The sequence below is a fragment of the Dasypus novemcinctus genome, chromosome 4 (assembly GCF_030445035.2).
Source record: "Dasypus novemcinctus isolate mDasNov1 chromosome 4, mDasNov1.1.hap2, whole genome shotgun sequence".
In the NCBI taxonomy this organism is placed as follows: Eukaryota; Metazoa; Chordata; class Mammalia; order Cingulata; family Dasypodidae; genus Dasypus; species Dasypus novemcinctus.
The window spans coordinates 74,745,844-74,768,587 of record NC_080676.1 but is presented as its reverse complement, the minus strand read 5'-3'; the positions used below and the strand labels follow the sequence as shown (position 1 = coordinate 74,768,587).

Sequence of the window (22,744 nt, the reverse complement as noted above, 5' to 3'; positions counted from 1 at the left end):
AAAATTAGGTAAATAAAATGCTAATGCATTATTTTATTCATTCCCTTCCTTCATTTTCTCTTAAGCGTTAGCCCTTATTTCCTCTTTTCATCCCATCTCATAATTAATTCTTCATCTTCAAATCCCACTTCTTACTAAGTCAAGGTAATATGCATAAGGAAGTATGACAGATGCCAGGTGCATCAATTTCTTTACTCCTTTTAATTCAATTTTCCTCATTTTATACCATTCAATTTTAAATCCTTACGATAACCAAAATCCTGTATAATAAACTACCAAGAAAGGACCCTCTATGAAATTTATAATCTGCTTGCTTTTCTTTCCTGAGTTAAGCAGGAATCAGACCTCCTAAGGAGTTAAAACAAACAAACCCAGTCCCTTTCTTCAGTATCTGAAGAGATCCTGGCCCATAATAAGCACTCAAATTAGTCGTTGAATGAATGAAAAAGGATATAAATTTCAGAAGAAGGAGAAGTAACTCAAAGTGCCCTGCTCTTTCAATTACTAAGGAGACTGAAAAGACTTAGAAAATGTTTACAATACTAGGTTAAGATAGTTATATTTTACTGAAAAGGATTCCTAGAATTCATTAATGTTAACCAATCAAGTCTCCTAAAATCCTTCTAAAGTGGGAAATGTTACCTCCTAATTCACCTAAGTCAATAACAAAGTCAGATGGTAATGCCTCAGTTAGCCAGAAACTTCAAGAACTTCAACAATCAAGACTTGTGAGGTCCACAGGAAGGAGGAATACAGTAAGGATTAGAGTGGACTTAATGATATTCTATTCATGAACTATTGTGGTTAATAATCGAGAAAATGTGACATTGGTGTGGAAAACGTGGCCATGGTGGCTGCTGGGTGCGGGGAATGGGAGGAAGAGATGAGATGTGGAGGCATTTTCGGGACTTGGAGATGTCCTGAGTGGTGCTGCAGGGACAATTGCCAGACATTGTATGTCCTCCCATGGCTCACTGGATGGAACGTGGCAGAGTGTGGACTATGGTGTGGACCACAGGCCATGGGGTGCAGCGATGCCCAGAGATGTACTCACCAGATGCAATGGATGTGTCATGATGATGGGGGATAGTGTTCCTGTGGGGGGAGTGGTGGGGTGGGGGCTATAGGGGTGAATGGGGACCTCATATTTTTTTAATGTAATATATTTTTTTAAATGAATAAATAAAATTTAAAAAAAAAAGAAGACTTGTGGTTCTCAAGCTAAAGTGGGTATCAGAACCATCTCCAGCTCTTTTAAAGAATAAATGGACATTTTCTAAATAAAACTCTTAAAACACTGCAGAAGAACCACTGACATGAGTGCATTGAGACAGAATTAAAATCTGTTTAAGACTTTTTACATACTTCTAATAATTCTGGTTACCTGTAGTCCTAATTCATAACAGAACAAAAATAGACTCAAAGGGTCAAAGGAAAGTGATGTTAAATGGCCACACAGGTATAGCAATGCAAAAGTCCTGATACCTCAGTCGTCCCAGGGGGCTTCATTACAATACAGAAAATTTTTTTCAGTGTTAACAGCATCAATTCCAAGACATTAAAAGCTCAATTATGTTCAAATACACCATATTTAGAAAAGAGACAACACTTTGAAATTTTCCACCAAAGTAAAATGAAATTTGACATTTAAAAAGAGCAAGTTTCTACAATGTAGAAAATTTACTTTAATGAAAAATCTTAACGGTTAATTTTTAAACTCACACCTGAGAAAATGTAAGATAATTCATTGACTATGCCTCAAAATTCTAGATTCCAAACACAAGAAAACATTCATCTAAAAACTGCACACCAGTGTTAAAGAGCCCACAACCATTCTCTGTCTCATTACAAAGTGCATGTCAGTATAATTTAAAATTAATTCACAAATAGATTTTCGTTATTGTCACACCCATCTGCTATATATTATTATATATTATTTCCAGTCATTTCACCCTCCTAAAAATTCCCTAACACACTTCCCTAAAACGTTCTCTTATATACACTAAATATATGCCAAATCTTTCCTTTGGCAACTAAAGGTATAAAAATACTTAATGTGGTGGTTAAGTTCATGTGCCAACTTGGCCAGGTAATGGTCCCAGTTGTTCGGTCAAGCAAGCAATGGCCTAATTTTTACCATGAGGACATTCCATGGACTTAAATCATCAGTAAGTTAATTGCATCTATGGCTGCTGACATCTACAATCACCTGAGGGGACTGACTTCAGCAATGAGAGATGTCTCACCCAATCAGTTGAAGGCCTTAAAAGGATAAGTAATGATTTCAGCAGTTAGAAGAGAGAATTTTAATCTCTACTTCAGCCAGCCAGCTTCTCCTGGGGAATTCCCAGCTTACAGCCTGCCCTTTGGAACCTGGGCTTGTATATCCCACCAGTCACGTGTGACAATCTTATAAAAATCTCATAATATTTATAGATATCTCCTGTCAGTTCTGTTTCCCTAGAACACTCTGACAAATAAAATTAACAAATAATACCTTTAGAGATATTACCATATAATACATTATAAATGAGTTTAGTTACTTCAAATTAGACCAGCAAAACAGCTTAACCTATAAAAACTGGATCTGTATTATCTGTATTTTAGAGTCACCCAGAAGATACCACCAAATAAAGATTCCAAATAATGGCCTAACAGAAGATAATAATCTGTGTTTTAGTTAGAATTCCTTAAAGAGAATACTATTAGGGGAGTCGATATAGCTCAAGTGGTTGAGCCTGCTTCCAATATACAAGGTCCCAGGTTCGATCCTGGTACCTCCCAAACAAACAAACAAACAAACAAACAAACAAAAAGCAAACAAACAAAAAAACCAACTCGGGAGAGCCAGTGTAGCTAAGTGGTTGAGTACGTGCTTTCCACATACAAGGTCCCAAAGTCCTGAGGTCCCAGGTTCAGTCCCCAGGCCCAGTACCTTAAAAAAATAAAGAAAGAAGAAGAATACCAGAAAAACATGGCAATAAAATATCTGGAAAAATAGAAAACTTGCACATATTCTATTGGTTTGAATGGTGTGAATAGATTCACCATGAATCACTAGTAAACCCAAAGTAACATCATCAATTATTATCACAAATGACTTTAGAATATAACTGATAAAACATTTCTAGAATGCAGTAAAATTATCAAGAAACCTTTTTAAAAGCTCAAGCCCTATGATTCACTGGAACACAAAGATCCAAACACAAATATTTTAATTGCAGCATGATTTAAAATGGAGAAAGAGAATGCTTAACGTCCAATAACAAAGCAATTGTTAAATACATTCTGATACAAAAAAAAAATTATGCAGCTAATATAACTATTTACAAAAACATTATTATTAACATTTTAAGTATATACCAGTTAACACACACATTAAGTGTAAAAATTAGAAAATCATATATATATACAAAAATACAAAATTTTTAAAAGATAGAATGGGAATGTGGCAGAAAATTAAGGTAGTTATCTCTAGGAAATGTGACTAAAGGCTTATTAGAGTCTATATTTTTCAATTTGTTACAGTGGGCATATTTAATATATCTCAAAAGCAGTAATAGGCTGTTAAATGTTTAACGACATGTCAGGAAGTATGGGAGACTGGGAAGCACTTGCTGATTTCCATGGTGTAAATACTCCTGACTATGGCTGATTTCAATCTACTAATGGTTTTAACAACTGGCTTGCAAAATTCCAAGAACTTTAGCAATCAGCTCCTGCAAGTCCTTGCATGCAGACTCAAGCACACAACTGAGTCCAAAAGTATACAAAATATATCAATAATATTGGTTATGATTTCAAATTACAAATGCAAAAATAAGAGATGTCAAAATATAAAAAGATCATTTTATAACACGATCTTTAAAAGACTTCTAAATTACAAGGGAAGAACAAAAGATGAAAAATAACTATGAAAATGTAAACATACTGCAGAGCAGAGTTCAGAGAATTTCAAGGAATACCAAAAATTTCACATATACTCAAGTATCACTGAACTAAAGCGAAAATAAATAAAGCAGGCAATTCCTTGTAATACCTCCTGGGTCACCTGTTTACTAATTCATTTATTCACGCATTAAATATTTATTGAGGGCTTACTATGCCTAGTATTCCAGGTTCTTAAGATACAGTTTACATTCTATGATATCTCATGACTCTATCCTCAAGAAGAACTGGTATTGAATTTTCCTGAAACCTTAATTTTAAAATAAGCAAAACTAACATGAATGAGAAGCAAGGATGCTGCATAACATCTGTCAGGTTTTTGAGAGAAAAAAAGAGATATGCTGAAAGTGAAGTGGAAAAAAGTGAAAGACGGCCCACCACCTCCATGCAGGCATGCAATTCTTCCCCCTCAAGGTGAAGCTGATACTACACTCCAACCTTACTAAGCCATGTAATTTTTGTTTCTGTCTTATAAGCCAGTCAGGTTTCTATGCATTAAATTGAAAGTATGGGATTAAGTGGTCAGAGACTACCATATTAATATATTCTCTTACTTTTGCAGGAGAACGTTGTTTCCGCTTCTTCTTTTTCTGTAAGTCTACTGGCTCTCTGATTTGTTTTTTGTCTCTCATCAGTTGCTCAGATACATCAGTAAAAGTAATTTCCTGCTTTACACTTATCTGTTAAAAAAAATTTTTTAGAAATGAATAAAAAGTCCACTGTGAAAAAAGTACACAACTTTACTAAAATAAGCCTACATACAGGGGGTTTCCAGCAAATGTGAGTGCCAACTCAACAGAATGCTGAACAATTTATTAAAAAGCAATTCAGAAATAAGACTCAAGAGTACATGAACTTAGGGATAAAATTTAAAAAAAAAAAAAGTCTATCTGGGAAAAAAGATGAAAGATGTCTTGGGAAAAGACGATCATCAAATCTAGCAGAATAAAGTAGAAGTCACAGTACCATAAATTCCATTCCCAATTTAAAGGAACTAATGCTAAGGATTAAGTACAAAATAGGTTTAAGTCCCTATACTTAGTAAAATTGTGGGGGCTAAAAGGAGTATTTAGACATTTCAATGAGCTAGAAAACACCACAAAATTTCAAAAAATGATCACATCAAGAGAAGTGTAAGACAAATTAACCATGAAAATTTAATGATCTTTATGCTCAACACTTTCGACAATATCACAGCCAGTATTTTCCTGGACTTCTACAACCAACCATGTGTTTATAGACTTTCATATGGTGGTAGGCTGCTATTCTATACAAGACATGATACTGCATAATAAAGAGAAATGCTATTTTAAAAAAACAGTAAAAACTCAATTATGTTATATAATCTTTAGATCTCAGTTCTCATACACATTCAGAGGTGGCTGTGCCAAAATTTCACCAAGTTTCTAAAACCACTGATAGTTTCATCGATTAGCATCAGATTTGATGATGCTCTGTCATCCACTTCCCAATGCTCTAATGAAAACATGGGAATCTTAAAACTAAAAAAAATTGAAACTTACTGGTCTATGAAATGCAATAAAATTCCTTATGAATAACCCAGGAAGTACAATGTACTAATGGCCATATTTCCAAAACATATACTTAAAAAAAAAAAAAAAGTACAGGATTACGAACATCTTAAAGATTCTTAGCAGAAAAAAACAGGTAGCTCTGTAGAAAGGGTTCATAGATTTGAGACTGGCAAAATAAAGAACTGGACACATGTATGAATTCCTAAAATGTAGGCAGCATATATACTATCCTATAATGTAATAACTGATAAAGAGAATCACAAATAAGAACTTTGGTGCAAAACACGACATGAATATTTACCTAATAATTCTACTGGGTTACAGAACAGTATTATAATACAATCTTATGGCTTCTTAGTGTCATTTACATAGAACAGAAAACAGAATGGTAAAATCACCACCAAGGCTTTAAGTATATAGATTATCTTACCTATAGATTATCTTACCAACTCTAAAATGGTATTTACTGAAATATAATTACTTGGGGTGAGGAGAGATGACAACAAACTAAGCACTGTTGAATTACTGTGTTCATTTTGTAGGGCCAGCAAAAAGTAGTTTAAACATTTCTGTGAGCTTATAAATTGTAAAGAAACCATGAAAACATAGCATGCAGCAGAAAGGAATACTGTTTACCTAAAGTGCCAAGTAGAGTGGAATACAGATTAACAAATAAGCTTTGTAATTACCTGCTATTCATAAACCAAAGATAATGAAAAAGATTAATATCTATGTGAACCTTTTATAGTTATTTCCACATACATGGAAAGTGATCATATTAGTACTATTATTTTCAAATACAAGGCATACTTTTAACATTATGAAAGCACAAACTAAATGAGAAATCAATGGGTCAAAGCAAGTGTATGTCAAATAGATAAAAAGCAAGCTACATTTTAGAATGCTCCAATTGGCTTATCATTTATAAGTATAATAAAGTAATTTTCTCTATATATAACTTATAAACCCACAAACTGAAGTATAAGGTCTGGTTGAGGTACTCGGAAGGGATGGTGGTAAATTTAAAAACACAAAGAGATGGGTATGATGATAAATATATATATCGAAAGAATGAACTGCAAAAATTCTGGAAGTCTTCAGCCTAAGGAAGAGGAAAATAATCTTTAAAAACACGAAAACTTCTCACTCATGACAAAGAGACAATAATTCATACATAAATTACCTACCCTTTCCTTAGGACCTGTCTAAGAAAAACATTATTTCACTTTCTCAGAGTTACTTTTCATCTAAAATAAACCAAAGTGTAATTAATCAAAGTAGGCATCAGTAGTGCTATGGTATTTTAAAGGACTGGTTTGCCGGAATTTGGAAACATATTTACTGAAGCATCAAGAAAACTAATAGACAAGGAAATACATCAAAATTTTTCAAAACTAAAACACAGATTCCAAGTTTCTTTCCATCACTTGATCTATACCATATCCATAATCTTCTGCCTACATTTGATTTAAGAGCCTGAATCTCAATGCTATTTTCACTATCACCCCAGAAATACCATTACCACCATAGCCACCCTACCCAGCCTTTCAATGGATTTTACTAAATCCAGGCAATTCCCCTCCTAAAACTCTTAGGACTCTTGTTCATCCATCCATTCATCCTCCTTCAAGCATCACACTTTTAGACAAGAGAAGCAATCAGGAACAACCCCCATTTTCTTATCTACCTTCTGTACTCATCTAACTTCCTCCCCAACATCCTCAGAAAAGACACAGTCCAATAGTGCCGTATTTCCTCATCTCTTGCCAGCAGGTTCTTTCTCACTAGTTCTAAAATATCTATTAATTATCCTTTTTCTTATTTTCAATCTCTCCCTCTTTATTTTCTGACCTTAAACATAAACAGGCCTCTCTAGATTGAAAAAGGGAAAAAAAACCAAAACCTTCCTTTGATTCTAACTACTAAGAACTCAAGTCCAGAATCCAGAAAGATCCTTTCTTTTGGCAAGATTTATTTCCATTCTGGCCCAATATGAAATAAACTGACTTACTTTTATATTTAATAATTTCATGGACTTGAATCCTACCATATTTTGAACTAGATATTCTTCTTTGGTATTTCCCATAATAGCTCACACCCATTTAATCATTCAACAGTTAGTTAAGTGACAGTTATATCCTAACCTCAGTCTAAAATAACCTAACATTACTTCTCGGTCTTTTGGCTAAGATCAAGTGTAAAGAATACAACAAAAACATTTACTGAGATCCTAGCATGTGCAGAGCACCATTTTAGAAAATGATGACACAGTCTAAATATTGAGGTATCCTTTACAATGGACTTAATATTTAGATGGGGAGTTTTGATGCATTACCAAAAAATAAACTAATTAATGCAAGAGAGGACATGACAAGTTCTGACTATATGAATGGTAGAAGGCAATCAGACAGGAATTCAACGGGAAAAATTAATGAGAGCTGAAATAACTGCAAAAGACTTCATGGATAAAAAAAGAAACTTAACCAGAGCTGCAAGTTTATCATATATTCCCCTTGTATTTTTTTCTTCCAAACCTGCTATTCTTCCCACCTTCTTTCTTTCAGACTCAATAATGTTTAATAAGTGAAATACAAACGTGAAAGGATCTAAAATAATGTGGGTAGATATAACATCTGATGAATAAATATTTCATTGGGTTTGCAAATTTTGGTCAATCCCCATCCCCTACTTCTAAACTAGAAGGTGGCTCCTTAGAATCATTTTAGATTCTTTCTTCTCTTCATTCCCAATATTCTACAGCTATATACAACAACATCCATTTTGCTTCAATTAACCTTGTCAACTTTGCTGCCTCAGAATATTATTCATTTTCCAATATATTCTTCCACACAAAAATTAATATAAAACTCTGTTTTCATGTCATTTTCCCAGTCTGGAATGTGCAACAGTTCCTTGTTGCCAATGGTATGCTTCCCAGCTCGGCATTCGAGATTATGTATGATCTACTTTACAGGAAAGCCCTAAATCACCAAAGAGAAGTATCCACCCTTACTCTTTCGTCTCTACAATTCAAACTTTTCTGGACCCATACCTTGGTTTCAATTTTCATTTTTAATTTCTGGTATTCTCACTCATTCTCTCACCCCTCCATTATCCACACATCTCTTTGAGTAAAAGGAAGATTTCTTTCTACTTCACTCTGTAACTATGCTTCTGATTCCATTCCCATCATTCTCCAAAGCTTTGCAGCTTTACTGCCTCTCTAAAATAATAGTCATTCTCCCCAACTCTATCAGCTTCTCTTTCTCTGCTTAAAAGCACATCTGAATTTCTTCTATAAAATAAATTCTCCTGGAACCAATTTTTTCCAACTACTATCCATCTTTTTTAAGTCCCAACTTTTTGAAACAATAATCTGTAATCAGCATATAGAGACAAACTAAGCTACACCCAAATTTAGAGAAAGGTTATTCTGAGAGTAAAAGTAGTATGTAGCCATGTAAAAAAAGATGCAGTTAACTACTCCTGAAGGAATAGTCCCAAAATGTTGCATGGGAAACACCCAAGTTGACTCAAGGTAACCAGACATGCATAATAAGTATTAAAATGTAATAATAATTTAAAAAGATACAACACACTTGATTTACTATAAACATACTGTTTAAAGAATGTCAGCACTATCTGGGGCTATTCATGGAATTCAGAAGCGAAATTTAAGACCAAAAGTGTATTTGCATATCTCCAGCTTGGTTTAGGCAAAAAGTGTTAAGGAAGATTTCTAATTCCAAGCTCACTAAGCCCCAAGATAGAGGAGGGAGAGGAAACAGTGTACTGATGAATAGATAGGCCTTTGTAAATCATGAACCAGAACCCTCTCTCTGCCCACCCCATAACTGCATGCAAATTTTTGAAAGGAGCTACATGTTTCAGGGGAGTCCATAGTTGTCCTTTGATTCTGAAAAGCTTCAGGGATTCAGAGGCCACAACAAACATTCTAGTCTATTTCCCTTTTATATTTCTCACTATAAATTTAGATTTTGGTTGCTGTATCAGCACCTTATTGTTTAGTTACCTAAAGAAGATGAAGTTATCAAATCAAGTTATCTTACCACCCCCTTCCCACTTTGGGAATTCCATTTTTCCAGCTTCCATAATATCACATAATTTAAGTTCTCTCCTATTACTTATGGCAAGTGTTCTGAATCCATCTTACCAGGATTTTAGAGTCTTTATTTTGCAAGAGTTTCAGTAAATCTCTATCAGTGGTCCTCAAAGTATGGCCTGGGGACTCCTAAAGGTACCTGAGACCCTTTCAGATTCTGGTCTATGAAATAAAAACTGTTTTCAAAATAATATCTGCTTTTTACAGTCTTCTCTCACAAGTGTATAGTGGCATTTTCCAGAGGCTACTTAACATGTGTGGCCACTACCTACCATATGCATAGGCAGATATGAGAATCCAGATCTCTTATATTGTCAAACAATGAAGAAACTTGCAAAAATGTAAAATAATGCCCCTTCCCCACTAAATGGCTCGTTTTAGAAAATAGGGTTATTTTTCATTAGAAATGTTATATGTTAATATATAATGGCTTTATTGTTAATTTAAAATTAATAAATAAAATGTTATATTTCTCAATTTTTATTTCTAATAGAGTAAATATTGATATAGCCAATATAAACAATAGCTCTTAGGAGTACTCAATATTTTTCAAGAATATAACGAAGTCTCAAGACAAAGAAGTGTGAGAACTCCTAATCTAGATACATCTTATCCAGTGTTTCCATTCCCTCTCTCTTCTTCTACCCTTTGATGTCTTTTAGTACAGATGTTTGGGACTTACCAACAGAAAGGAATAAATGTGGATGTGCATGCATGTGAGGGTCAACAGACAAACACGTATTTCCTAGCTCTGCTGAGATCACCAAGGAGCAATGACACCCAACACTCAGTACTTGGTTCCTAAATACCATTACCATTATCCAAATAAAAGGAACCAGGACACCATATCCAGAACTGGGGCAGGGAAAATACATTTCCTGGTACCAAGAGCTAAAAAGTTCCCTAAAACGGACAAGAAAATATGTCCAGACAACACAGAGTCAATCTGAAGGAGTTCCTAATGGTCAAACTGGAATTCTTTTTTTTTTTTTTAGGGGGGGTGGGGGGAGTGGGGCAGAGATGAAACAGAAAAGACAGTATTGGATTATAACCCATAAATAAAATGAATATCCATTGAGTCCAAACTGACATAAACAACTGAAAAACAAACAAATGAGGAAGAAGGGACAGCTCCTTCTTATGGGAAAATTACAATTAATAAATACAGAAAGAATATAGGAAAATAAAAAATCACCATTAAGCAAACATCACAGTAACAACTTCTGCAGACAAGGTCCACCTACTGATGCTAAAATCAGTAGGCAAAAATTTGAGGAGAAATAGAATATTTAAACAGTTCCAAAGTATCTCCCTCAAGATATTCATCAATTACAAAAAGGAAAGAAGTTTATCATAGAGAAATCTGACAACACATAAACCAAAAGATCTGGGTTACAATCACCAGTAACAGACATAACCCCATAATGTATCCACTGATATGATGAACTGGAAAGGACAGTATACTTCTGTGGAATTCTTGTCAAAAAGGTGTAACTTCAATGTAATCATGAGAGAACATTAGAAAGACCCAAATGAAGAGAGATTCTACAAACTAACTGACCCGTACTCATCAAAAGTGTCAAGGTTATAAAGGACAAGACTAAGCAATTATCAAGGACTAGAAGGGATTAAGGAAACAAAACAACTAAATGCAAAATAAGATCCTGAAGTGAATCCTAGAACAGAAAAAGGACATTAGGGGGAAAAGAGGTGAAATTCAAATAAGGTCTTTAGTTTCAATTAATAGTATTTTAACAACGTTTAAGTTCCTGGTCTTGATACTTGTACTGTGGTTGTGTAGGTTTTATTATCAGGGGAAGCTGAGTGAGAGGCTTATATGAACTCTGTACTATTTTTGCAACTTTTTTGTAAATCTAAAATTGTTTCAAAATAAAAAATTTTAAAAACTGTTCTAGACTCTGATTTTTCTAACTACAATAATACTTCGCAATTACATGGTATTTTACAAGTTTATGATCCTACTCCTCATAGTAAACTAAGATTTATCTAACCTTTCACTAAGTACTAGGCACTGACCTAGATGCTAAAGATACAATGGTTGCAGGAGGGAAGAGACTGTGGACTCTATCCTATATTTTCATGTCATTTTAAAAATTAGAAAACAAAGGCCCAGAAAGGTTTAGCTGCCTAAAATCTCATTAGTTAGGAAAGAAAGCACAATTAAAACCAAAGTCTTCCAACTCCAGCAAGTGGGATATAATTTTAAAACTCGGACTTAAACCCTGATCTTTGGTCTTTCAGTCCAGCGCTATTTCCACACCATAAATGCTCCTTAATAAATCTTAATTGTTTAAACTTATATATTAAAAATGCTCTTTTGCTGATTTTTTCCCCCCATGAATATGAACATGAGAAAATAAGAAAAGTATAGGCTGGAAGTTAAAGAAAAACAATTCTACATCTAAATAGTAATACTAGCAGTGTGATGTTGAACAACAAAAAATTTTATTTGGAACTTCATTCCCCTATAAAATGGTAATAATAATCCTCATGGGATTTTTGAAGTTAAATGAGATTACACATGTAAAGCATCAAAGTACAAAGTAATAAACAGATTTTTAATGATACTCATCAGAATTATTTCCTCATCTAACAGTTGGTAGTGATAATATCCATCTTATACATTATCAGAAAAATGAGATTACATAAAGAGCACACTAAAAACCTGAACATGTTAAACAAAAATACATGGTTATTAATTTATAATACAGTTGCCAATATGCAATTGCTTGGATACATAAAGTGTTATCAATTTCTAAAGAAGATCACCACTTAGCCATCTGGATATCTAAAACTCAATATACCGAAAAATAGATTAATCTTTCCTTTCACATGCCTTTCAGTATGTCATATTATCTCATTCTTCCAATTATGAAATCTTAAGACATTTTAAATGTTTTTCTCCAACCCCTCCCAAAACCAAGTCCAGTTGATTTTCTTCAGTATCATATATGAATCAAGAAATCATAACTCACATTTCCTATTCTAGATCATTTATAAAAATATTAAGTTAGAATTCTCATACAATACTAGAGGGAAGACTAAGTCAGCCAACTTTTATAAAATACAACTTGGCAAATATTTATGAACAGCCTTAAGAAATTTATACTGAAGAAATAATCTAACATGACAATAATATATGTTTATGATAGTAAAAAAAGTACAAAAGTCTAATATTCAATAATAAAGATAAGTTACAATATATGACATTACACAAAATTAGAAATCTAACTTTTGAATACCACTAATGAAATAGGGAAATATGCTCATGATTTAAGATTAAATGATAAATATGTAAATATATTGTTACAGTTTCACACAAACACACAAATACATATGCAGCAAATTTTATACAAACACACAAATACATACACAGAAAAAACAAAAAACTGAGGAAACATTAAAATGCTAACAACGAATTGTTAGTAGTGGCTATCCTAGAGTGGCGTAAGATTAAAGTAATTTTATTGTCTTCTTTATAGTTCAAAAAATTTAACATTTTCTCAACAGGTATCTATTAGTTATTATCCTTCAAAGATACTTAGTTTGGTCTTAGTACAAATACATAATATTAACTAAATAAACCCATTTATGTCTATCTTAATACACTAAATTATTCCAAAAGTAAAATATTAAGCCAGGAAAGTCAAACTGAAAGAAAATCTCTAAAGACAATTTAAAAAAAAAAAGCCATCAAATAACTCTTGAGTCCAACACTTCACACCAGCAACAAAAATCAACTCCACATAACATATCAATCTAAATATGAAAGAAAAACTATAAAGCTTCTTGAAGGAAATATCTTCATTTCCTTAGAGTAGGCAAAGACTTCTAAAACAGAACATATAAATCACTAGCCAAAAGGAAAGCTTATAAACGAACTTTATGAAAATTAACTTCTGCTTAGTAAAAGAATAAAAAGGCAAGCCAGAGTGGGAAAAGGTAATTGAAATGCATATATTCAAAACATAAATCTCTCTCTATATATAAGTTATAAATCTGGAAGAGAAAGAAACATCCTAATAGAACACTGGGCAAAAGAGAAACATATGCCTTACAAAAAATATATCCAAACTGCCAGTAAACATGAAAAAGGTGCTCAATTTCATTAGCTATCTGTGAAATGCAAGCTAAAATCAAATTGCACTACCACTATACAACCACCATAATAGCTAAAATTAAAAGGACATGGAGCAATTAGTAAAACTTGACTAAACCACTTAGAAAAACTTATCAGCATCTTTTAAAGTAGGGCATATGCAAATCCAGTCCTAAGTATATAACCAACAGATAAAAGTACATATTAATATGCATCAAAAGACACATGAGAATATTGACAGCAGCACTTTTCAAAATAGCTAACATCTAGAAACTATCTAAATGTCTATTATACCAGAATGAGTAAATTTTGGTTTATTCACAAAACTGACAATTCCAAAAAAATGAGAAATAATCTACATGCAATAGCATTGATTTAAATAATGGAAAAGAGAGGAAGAAAGAGAAGAACAGGAAAAAAAGGAAGAAAGAGAAGGGAGAGAGGGAGGGAGAGAGAATGGGAGGGACTAGACAGTGAAGAACATAATATATGAAAAATCAGGTGAAACTAATAGTAGTAAAAATGTTAGGGTAGTGGTTATCTTTAAGGAAGTAGAGGAGTGTTATGACTAATAGGGATAGAAAAGTGATTCTGGGATGCTAGTAATGCTCTCTGTCTTGATCTAGGGGATAGTTATATAGGTATTTTTGCTTTTGAGACAATTCATCACAATGTTGAGTTAAAAGTATATAATCTGCATACTTTTCTGTACAAGGATATATTTCAATAAATTTTTTAAAAGGCACACATGTAGAAAGAATACTACAAACATGCAGATGTATATACACACACAAACATGTTTCTTTCACTAATATTTCATTAAAATAAACCTGGAAATAACGTAAATGCCCACCAATACAGGGATGATTAAATAAATTATGGTAAAACATTTAACCAGGGATTAAAATAAATTAGGCAGATTTATATGCAGTACTATGGAAATCTCTCCGAAGATATGTCATTAAATGAATTCAAATTTCAAAAGCATATAAATAGCACTATCTAATTTATACAAAACATACATGTATATATGTTATGTATATATTCTATATACAAAATTTATATAGACATTAAAACACACTACATTTCTTTATAAATTAAAATTGTCCAGAAAGGTATCAATGTAAGTAGTTATCTCCTCTGAATGAGAGTAGGCAAAGGTTGAAAATAGAGAACTTTTTATTTTATTCCCCTCTACATTACTTTAATTTTTACAATGACTATGTAGTTCCTTTTTCATAACCTAGATCATACAATTATAAAAAAACAAAGTATCACTCAGAATGATGTTGCTGAGCTGACTCTACCACAGCCCTATCTACAATGATTTCTATTTCATGGATTAGTGACCTAAGAGAACATAACTCTTATTCAGTTCTGCTACCTCTCAATTCCTCCAAAGATCAGATAGAACTATACTGAGTGTGTTAAGAAGACTACGTTTTTAAAGTCATCTAGAAAGCTTTCATTAACAACTGATGTCCACCTAAGGGAAATAAAATAAAATAAATTAGGTCAAAGAACTTTAAGAGCATGGGATGGGGAAACGGATGTGACTCAAACAGCTGGGTGTCCGCCTACCACATTGGGCAGGGGGAGGCGGTTTGGGTTCAGTTCCCAGTGCCTCCTAAAGAAGATGAGCAAGACAATGAGCTGACACGATAGGCTGGTGAGGTGAACTGACACAATGAGATGACGCAATGAAGAGATACAACGAGGAAACACAATGAGAGATACAATAGCTGGAGCAGAGCTGGCTCAAGCCACTGGGCACCTCCCTCCCACAGGGGAAGTCCCACTGCCTCCTGAAAAGATGATGAGCACACAAAAAACAGACAAAGAGAGCAGACAGCAAGTGGAAAAAGAGATGTGGGGGTGGAATAAATAAATAAAATAAATCTTTAAAAAAAAAAAAAAAAAAGAGCATGAGATGGTATAGAGAACAGACCATGCTGGGATGGCTCTCTGAAACATCCTACTTGGAGATACCTTGATTTATCTACTTACCAGTAGGTTAAAATCAATCGCAATAAGTAATAATATGAACGTCACAGGGGGAAAAACTACAAAGAATATTCACTCTATGCTTTCTACTTGAAATACTGATGCCTATCAGATAGAACACCTAAGAGCAATGCAGCACTGAGCAAAGTTTTGTGAAAAAAACTGGAGTTGATATTAAACTGAACTCACTTACTGTATCTATTTCTGAAAGTGACATCCAAAGAGTATGCTGAAGTATAAAGATAATGTGAAGAAACAAAAAAGTACCTCTTGAATTAAATAACCTCAATACCTATGCAATCACCTAAAAAAACCACAGGCCCAAAAACCAAGAAACATCACAAAATCACTTCTGAATTCTTAAACTAAACTTTATAAGCAATGGTAATAAGTAGTAGTTAGAATTTACAAATGACGTTTTTGAAGTAAATCACGTAGTGGATGACAAGCAGGGAATGAGCCAAAGAGGGAAGAAGAAACATAACGTATCAATGGGCATTTAAAGAAAGAGATATGGGAAGCAGATGTGGCTCAACTGATAGAGCATCTGCCTACCATATGGAGGGTCCAGGGTTTGATACCCAATGCCTCCTGACCCATATGGTAAGCTGGCCCACGTGCAGTGCTGCCGTGTGCAAGGAGTGCTGTGCCACACAGGGGCGCCCCGACAGAAGGGTGCCCCACACCCAAGGAGTGCACCCCGCAAGGAGAGCTGCCCCATGTGAAAGAAGCACAGCCTGCCCAGGAGTGGCGCCACACAAATGGAGAGCTGACAAATGGAGAGCTGACGCAAGATGACGCAACAAAAAAAGGATGCAGTTTCCCGATGCCGCCTGACAATGCAAGCGGACACAGAAGAACACACAGCAAATGGACGCACAGAGCAGACAATGGGGGAAAGGGAAGAGAAATAAATAAAAATGAATGAATCAATCAATAAATCTTTTTTAAAAATTTATCATGTTAAAAAAAAAGATATACAAAGGCAAAGAGATTTGTTACCTTCCACAATGATTCTGAAAGATCATTTCTCACCAATAAATGCAATCCAATTCTGCAGTTAAACCAGAGTACAAAATGGCAATATAATACCTTAAAATCATTTGCAGGGGTAAAATTGTTCCTTTTTGTTTTTTTCTTAACTAGGATAAAAAAAAGTCATCCAGGGAAGCGGATTTGGCCCAGTGGTTAGGGCATCCGTCTACCACATGGGAGGTCCGCGGTTCAAACCCTGGGCCTCCTTGATCCATGTGGAGCTGGCCCATGTGCAGTGCTGATACGCACAAGGAGTGCCGTGCCACGCAGGGGTGTCCCAGCATAGGGGAGCCCCACGCTCAAGGAGTGTGCCCCGTAAGGAGAACCGCCCAGGGCAAAAGAAAGTGCAGCCTGCCCAGGAATGGTGCCACACAGACGGAGAGCTGACACAACAAGATGACCCAACAAAGAGAGACACAGAATTCTGTGCCGCTGACAACAACAGAAGCGGACAAAGAAGAACAAGCAGCAAATAGACACAGAGAACAGACAACTGGGGTGGGAGGGGGGAAGGGGAGAGAAATAAATTTAAAAAATAAATCTTTAAAAAAAAAAAAAAAAAACCTCATCCACTAAAAGGCATATACCTAAATCCCAAAGAGCCACATATTAGTTTTTATTTACTGGAGTGTTGAGATACTTGGGAGAATTATCTATACTATTCTCCTCTAACCAGTGGCAGGATTTAAGGAAAGGCTAGTAACACTGACATTTAAAAACTAAAAAACAAAACAAGGGTCTTATACCAATGGCCAAAACATTTTCTGTTTCCTAGGCCTTTAAATAAAAGTAAGCATAAATACAAAATGCAAAAAGGTATGCCTGCAACTTTATATACACTGCTTACAGGAGAAATTCATGACATAAATGCTATACAAATGAAGTACATTTTTTCAGAAATAATGAATACCTGAAATATTTTACCAAAAAATTTGGTTTGTCCAATTCAGAAGCTACTAGCAACATGTGGCTACCAAGCACATGGAATGTGGCTAGTGAGACTCAAGAACTGAATTATTAATTTTATTTTAATTTAAATAATTAACATAGACATTCCAAAATTGCCTGTATTTTCCTGTTGAAAATGTGAAGCCACTGAGATGGATTTGAGTAGAAGAATCAAAGTAGGTCCAGAAAATTAAGTTACCACAAATGAAGAACTTTTACTTCATCAGTCACCAAATTTTAGGGAAAAAGTAAAATTGTTATTAATTTTAGAACACTCAAAACTCAACTTATTTGTTTTAAACAAAAAAAAATTGATGAAATGAATTAAAATTATTTGTGACTTCCAAGTAAGTAAATGAAAGATGAAAACATTAACATGTACAATGTCAGTTTTTAAAATTATTTTAACACAATCTGTAAAGTATTTAAATAAAGACCTGGTAGCTTAAGTTTTCGTGCTTTTAGGGACCTGGATCAAATATCCTTTTGTTCAATTCAAAAACTGTGATGATCCAGGGAGTGGAAGTGGCTCAGGCAGTTGCACACCTGCTTACCAATTGAGAGGTCCCAGGTTCGGTCCCCGGAGGAGCCTCCAAAAAAAACAGAAAAACAAAAGACAAGCAAACAAACAAAAGCGCCAACTCAGGGGAGCCAATGTGGCTCAGTCATTGAGTGGCAGCTCCCCACATAAGAGGTCCAGGGTTTAATCCGTGGCCCCAATACCTCAGAAGAAAAAAACAATGTGATGATCCTGTGACCTGCCCTTTACAGGCAGGGTGAGGAGGACATGCAAGAGTGGGTGAAGTTTATTTCACAAAAATAAAACCCTATGATAATAAGATGAAAACAAAACAAAACGGGGTGAAGACCAGCATGATGTATCAAAGCTTGGGATTAGTGATTGCCTAGCATCAAGAGCAATGAGAAAGAAAAGCACACTTTTGGGGATGATAGAATTGTTCTGCAGGACTGGTAAGTATCATGGGTATATCCATTTGCCAAAATTCATCAAAATTTACACCTTAAAACAGATGGAGTTTCTTTTACGTAAATTAGACCTGAACAAACCTTACTTGGAAAAAACTAACCAAACCAAAGTAAGACCAAGAAGCCCACAATTAAAGTTGGAGATTCCATCAGTCCTCTCTCAATAACTGACAAAAGAAGTAGGTAGGAAAGGAGTAAGGATATACAAAGGGTTGACCAAAACCAGCCAACCTGACCTAACTAATTTTTATATATAACAACCCATTGAACAATAGCCAATACACATTCTTCTCTGTGAATTCGGTGAACACGAAACATTCACCAAATAGATCATATGCTGTACAATAAAACAAGTCTCAATACCCTAAAAGGACTAAAAGCATATAAAATACCTTCTCTGGCAACAACAAAATTCATTTAGGTTTCAACACAAGATCGAGAATAAGGTAAAAATACCACTCTTCTCACTTCTATCCAACCCTGTACCAGAGGTCCTAGTCACTACAACAGGGCAAGAAATAAATAAAAGATATATTTGGCATAATGAAAGCACTCTAAAATTGACTGAGGTGATAACACAACTCTGTGATAAACAGAATCACTAAGTGTACAATTTGAAGAATTGTACAAAACATGAGACTGTATAACACCGGAATCCAGTGGTGGATGATGGACTGTGATTAACAGGACAAATGTGAGAACGTTTCCTCCTGAATGGTAACAAATATATAATACTAATATAGGATTTAATAATTGGATGGGTCAGGGGAAAAGTACATCAAATATAAGATATGGCAGTGGTTAGTAGTACTATCTTGATGATGCACTTACATAGTTTATAACAAATGTTTCACAACAACGCAAAGTGTTGATGGGGAGATGTATGGGAGCCTTGTATGATGATATGCATGCTGTTTTAAAAATTCACAAATTCTACTATACATTTACTATTTATGTATGTTCATGTATGAATGATACACTTCAATAAAGTTTTACTTTGAAAAGACAGATTGGAAAGGAAGTAAAATGGTCTTTGCTAGCAAACAATATAATAATGAAGAAACTTGAAGGACTCTAAAAAATAACTGATAGAACTAATAAGTAAATTTAGCAAGGTCACAGGATACAAGGTCAATAAGAAACTGTTTCTACATACTAGTGACAAACAATTAGGTGAAAGCATGTCATAGTGTTTGTAAATAGCAGAGCTACTATATGACAGTGACCGAAAGGGAAAGTCTAAGGTCATGTATATTACTAGAAGGAAAGCTAAAAAATGTAACATAGAATAGTATGACACAGTGAAACCTCATATGAAATACAAATATGGTTAATATTGCATATACAAAACTTTTTACAAAATATAAACACAAATAAACTTAGATGGAAACAATAGCAGCTATGTATGGCAGGGGAAGCATAGAGATATTGAAAGGTGATAATTTTTTGTTTGTTTTTTATCATTATTATTATTGGAATAATGAAAATGTGGAAGGGAGGAAGGGAGAGAGGGAGGGAGGGAGGAAGTTGCAAACTAATTCACTTAAAAAATCCCTGCAATTTAAAAATTACCATTTATAATAGGACAAAAACATGAAATACCTAGGGATAAATATAACTAAAAATGACAAATAATTCTACACTGATAACTATAGAACACTGCTGAGAATTAAAGACCTAAATAAACTTAGAGATTTATCATGTTCATGTATTGGACACTACAATTCTAGGGTTCAGATGATAATTTTCATCAAATCAATATATAGATTAAATGCAATCCAAACCATACATTAAAAATGAAACCTAACCATATAACAGAGGTTCTGAGGGGAGGGAAAGGGGAAAAATAGGTGCAATGTGGGGGGCATTTTTCAGAACATGGAATTGTCCTGAATGGCATTGCAATGACAGATACAGGCCATTATATATCTTTTCACAACTTGCAAAATTGTGCAGGAGAGAGTTTAAACTATAATGTAAACTATAATTCACATTTAGTGGCAATGCTCCAATACATGTTCATCAATTGTAACAAATGTACCACACTAATGAAGGATGTTGTTAATGTAGGAAAGTATGGAAGGGGAAGGGAGTGAGGCATAGGGAATCCTCTACATTTTTATGTATCATTTATGTATCTAAAAAAAAACCAAAAACAAAAATATTAACCATAATACTAAAACTATAAAAATATGAAACTATAAACCATTATAAACCTAAGAACTAAAACTATAAAGTATTTCAGAGAAAAAGCTGGAGATATCTTAACATTAGAGTAGTCAAAGATTTCTGACAGGATCCAGAAAGCAATAAATATTGAAAACAAATGATAAATTATACCAAAATTAAAATCTTCTGTTCATCAAAAGACAAAGGATTTGTATCCAGAATTTATAAAGAATTCCTTCAAATTAATAACTTTTTAAAATGTTTTAATGGGCAAAGGTAATAAAGAAAGATAAATGGTCAATAAGTACATGAAAAAGTATTCAATATCTCTAGACTTCAAGAACATACAGATTAAACCACAATGAAATTACACTACACACTCAAGAAAATGACTAAAATTAAAAAGGCAGAATGGGGAGCAGATATAGCTTAAGTGGTTGAGTGTCTGCTTCCCATGTACGAGGTTCCAGGTTCAATTCCCAGTACCTCTTAAAAACAAACAAACAAAAAAGCCAGCTCTCACTGGGGAGCAGATGTGGCTCAGTGGTTGAGTGCCTGCTTCCCATATGTGAGGTCATGGGTTCAATTCCTGGTACCTCCTTTAAAAAAAAAAAGGTAGAGAGAACAACTAAAACATTCACATATTGCTAGCAGAAGTATAAAATGGCATAGCCACTTTGGTAATCAATCTAGTGGTTTATTTTTAGCTTAATACAGAAATTCCCATATCTAGGTATATATCAAAGAGAAACATAATAAAAAAAGATTTACGTAAGAATGTTCATAACAGCTTTATTCATAATGGTAAAAAAACAGGGACAACACAAATGGCAATAAAAAGGAAAATGGACAAACAAAATTTATTTGTATTAAAACAACAGAACATTAATCAACAATGAAAAGAAATGAACCACTGATATACTCCACACTCAACATAGGATGAACCACAAAAACATTATGCTGAGTAAAAGAAGCCAGGCACAAAAGAATTACATACTGAAAGATTCCATTTACATGAAGTTTGCAAGGAATAACGCTAATCTTCAATGAAAAATAAAATTAGAAAAACGGCTGTACAGAGGATAACTGAGAAGAAACATGAAAATTTCTGAGGTAATGGAAATATTCTATACCTTCATGGAATGTGGGTTACACAAGTTTATGCAATGGTCAAAACTGATTTGTGCATTTCACTTTAAATTCTTCTTCAATTAAAAAAAATTTGTATTTTTGTCAAAGCAGTCTTTTACTCATCCATATTTGATTGCCTACCACAGCCCAAGTATTAAGGACACAAAGTTAAAAGGCAGGCTTAAGAAAAGAGACCTTACAGTGTAATGACAAGACAAAAGTATAAATAAAGAAATGGAAAATATGTTAAGAATAGCACACTGCCAGAGAAAGAATATTATAGGAAAAATCATGGTGCATATCTGGGTGACTAATTTGGCATGCTTAGAGTATGAAGGAGGATGGGGTCAGAAGAGAGAATGGAGGGGACTACTGGAAAAGAGGATGGGTAAGAAGGGATTTGATTATGAAGTCTATTTTAGGCCATGCAAGAGTACATTTTAGCTGGCTGGCAATGAGAAACTCATTGAAGAAGGTTTAGTAGCTGAGTGGAATGTATAAACCTTATTTGGAAAGATCATCAGAGAAACTATATCTGAAAGATAGACTGGAAAAGGATGAGGATCTAGTCACACCAATAAAAAGGCTACTGCAATGAGCCTTTCTGGTAAAAGCTGGTGATAGCCTATTGTAAAACAGAAGTTTAAGTAGTTATTCATTCATTCATACCATGTGCCAACACCTGGGACACAGTGGAAAATAAAATAAAATTCCTGCTCTCACAGAGCCTACAATCTAGCAGAG

At 34.1% G+C, this 22,744-nt stretch overlaps 1 protein-coding gene across 7 annotated transcripts in view; it reads right to left on the bottom strand.

Moving 5' to 3' along the window:
- The window catches only part of ZNF148 (zinc finger protein 148), a 148,750-nt gene that overhangs the window by 56,534 nt on the left and 69,472 nt on the right, over positions 1-22,744 (bottom strand). For all 7 annotated transcript variants that reach the window (XM_058295666.1, XM_058295668.1, XM_058295667.1 and 4 more), the window contains one exon: positions 4,503-4,628. In XM_058295666.1, coding sequence (XP_058151649.1) covers positions 4,503-4,628 — 126 coding nt within the window. The remainder of the gene's footprint in view (positions 1-4,502; positions 4,629-22,744) is intronic.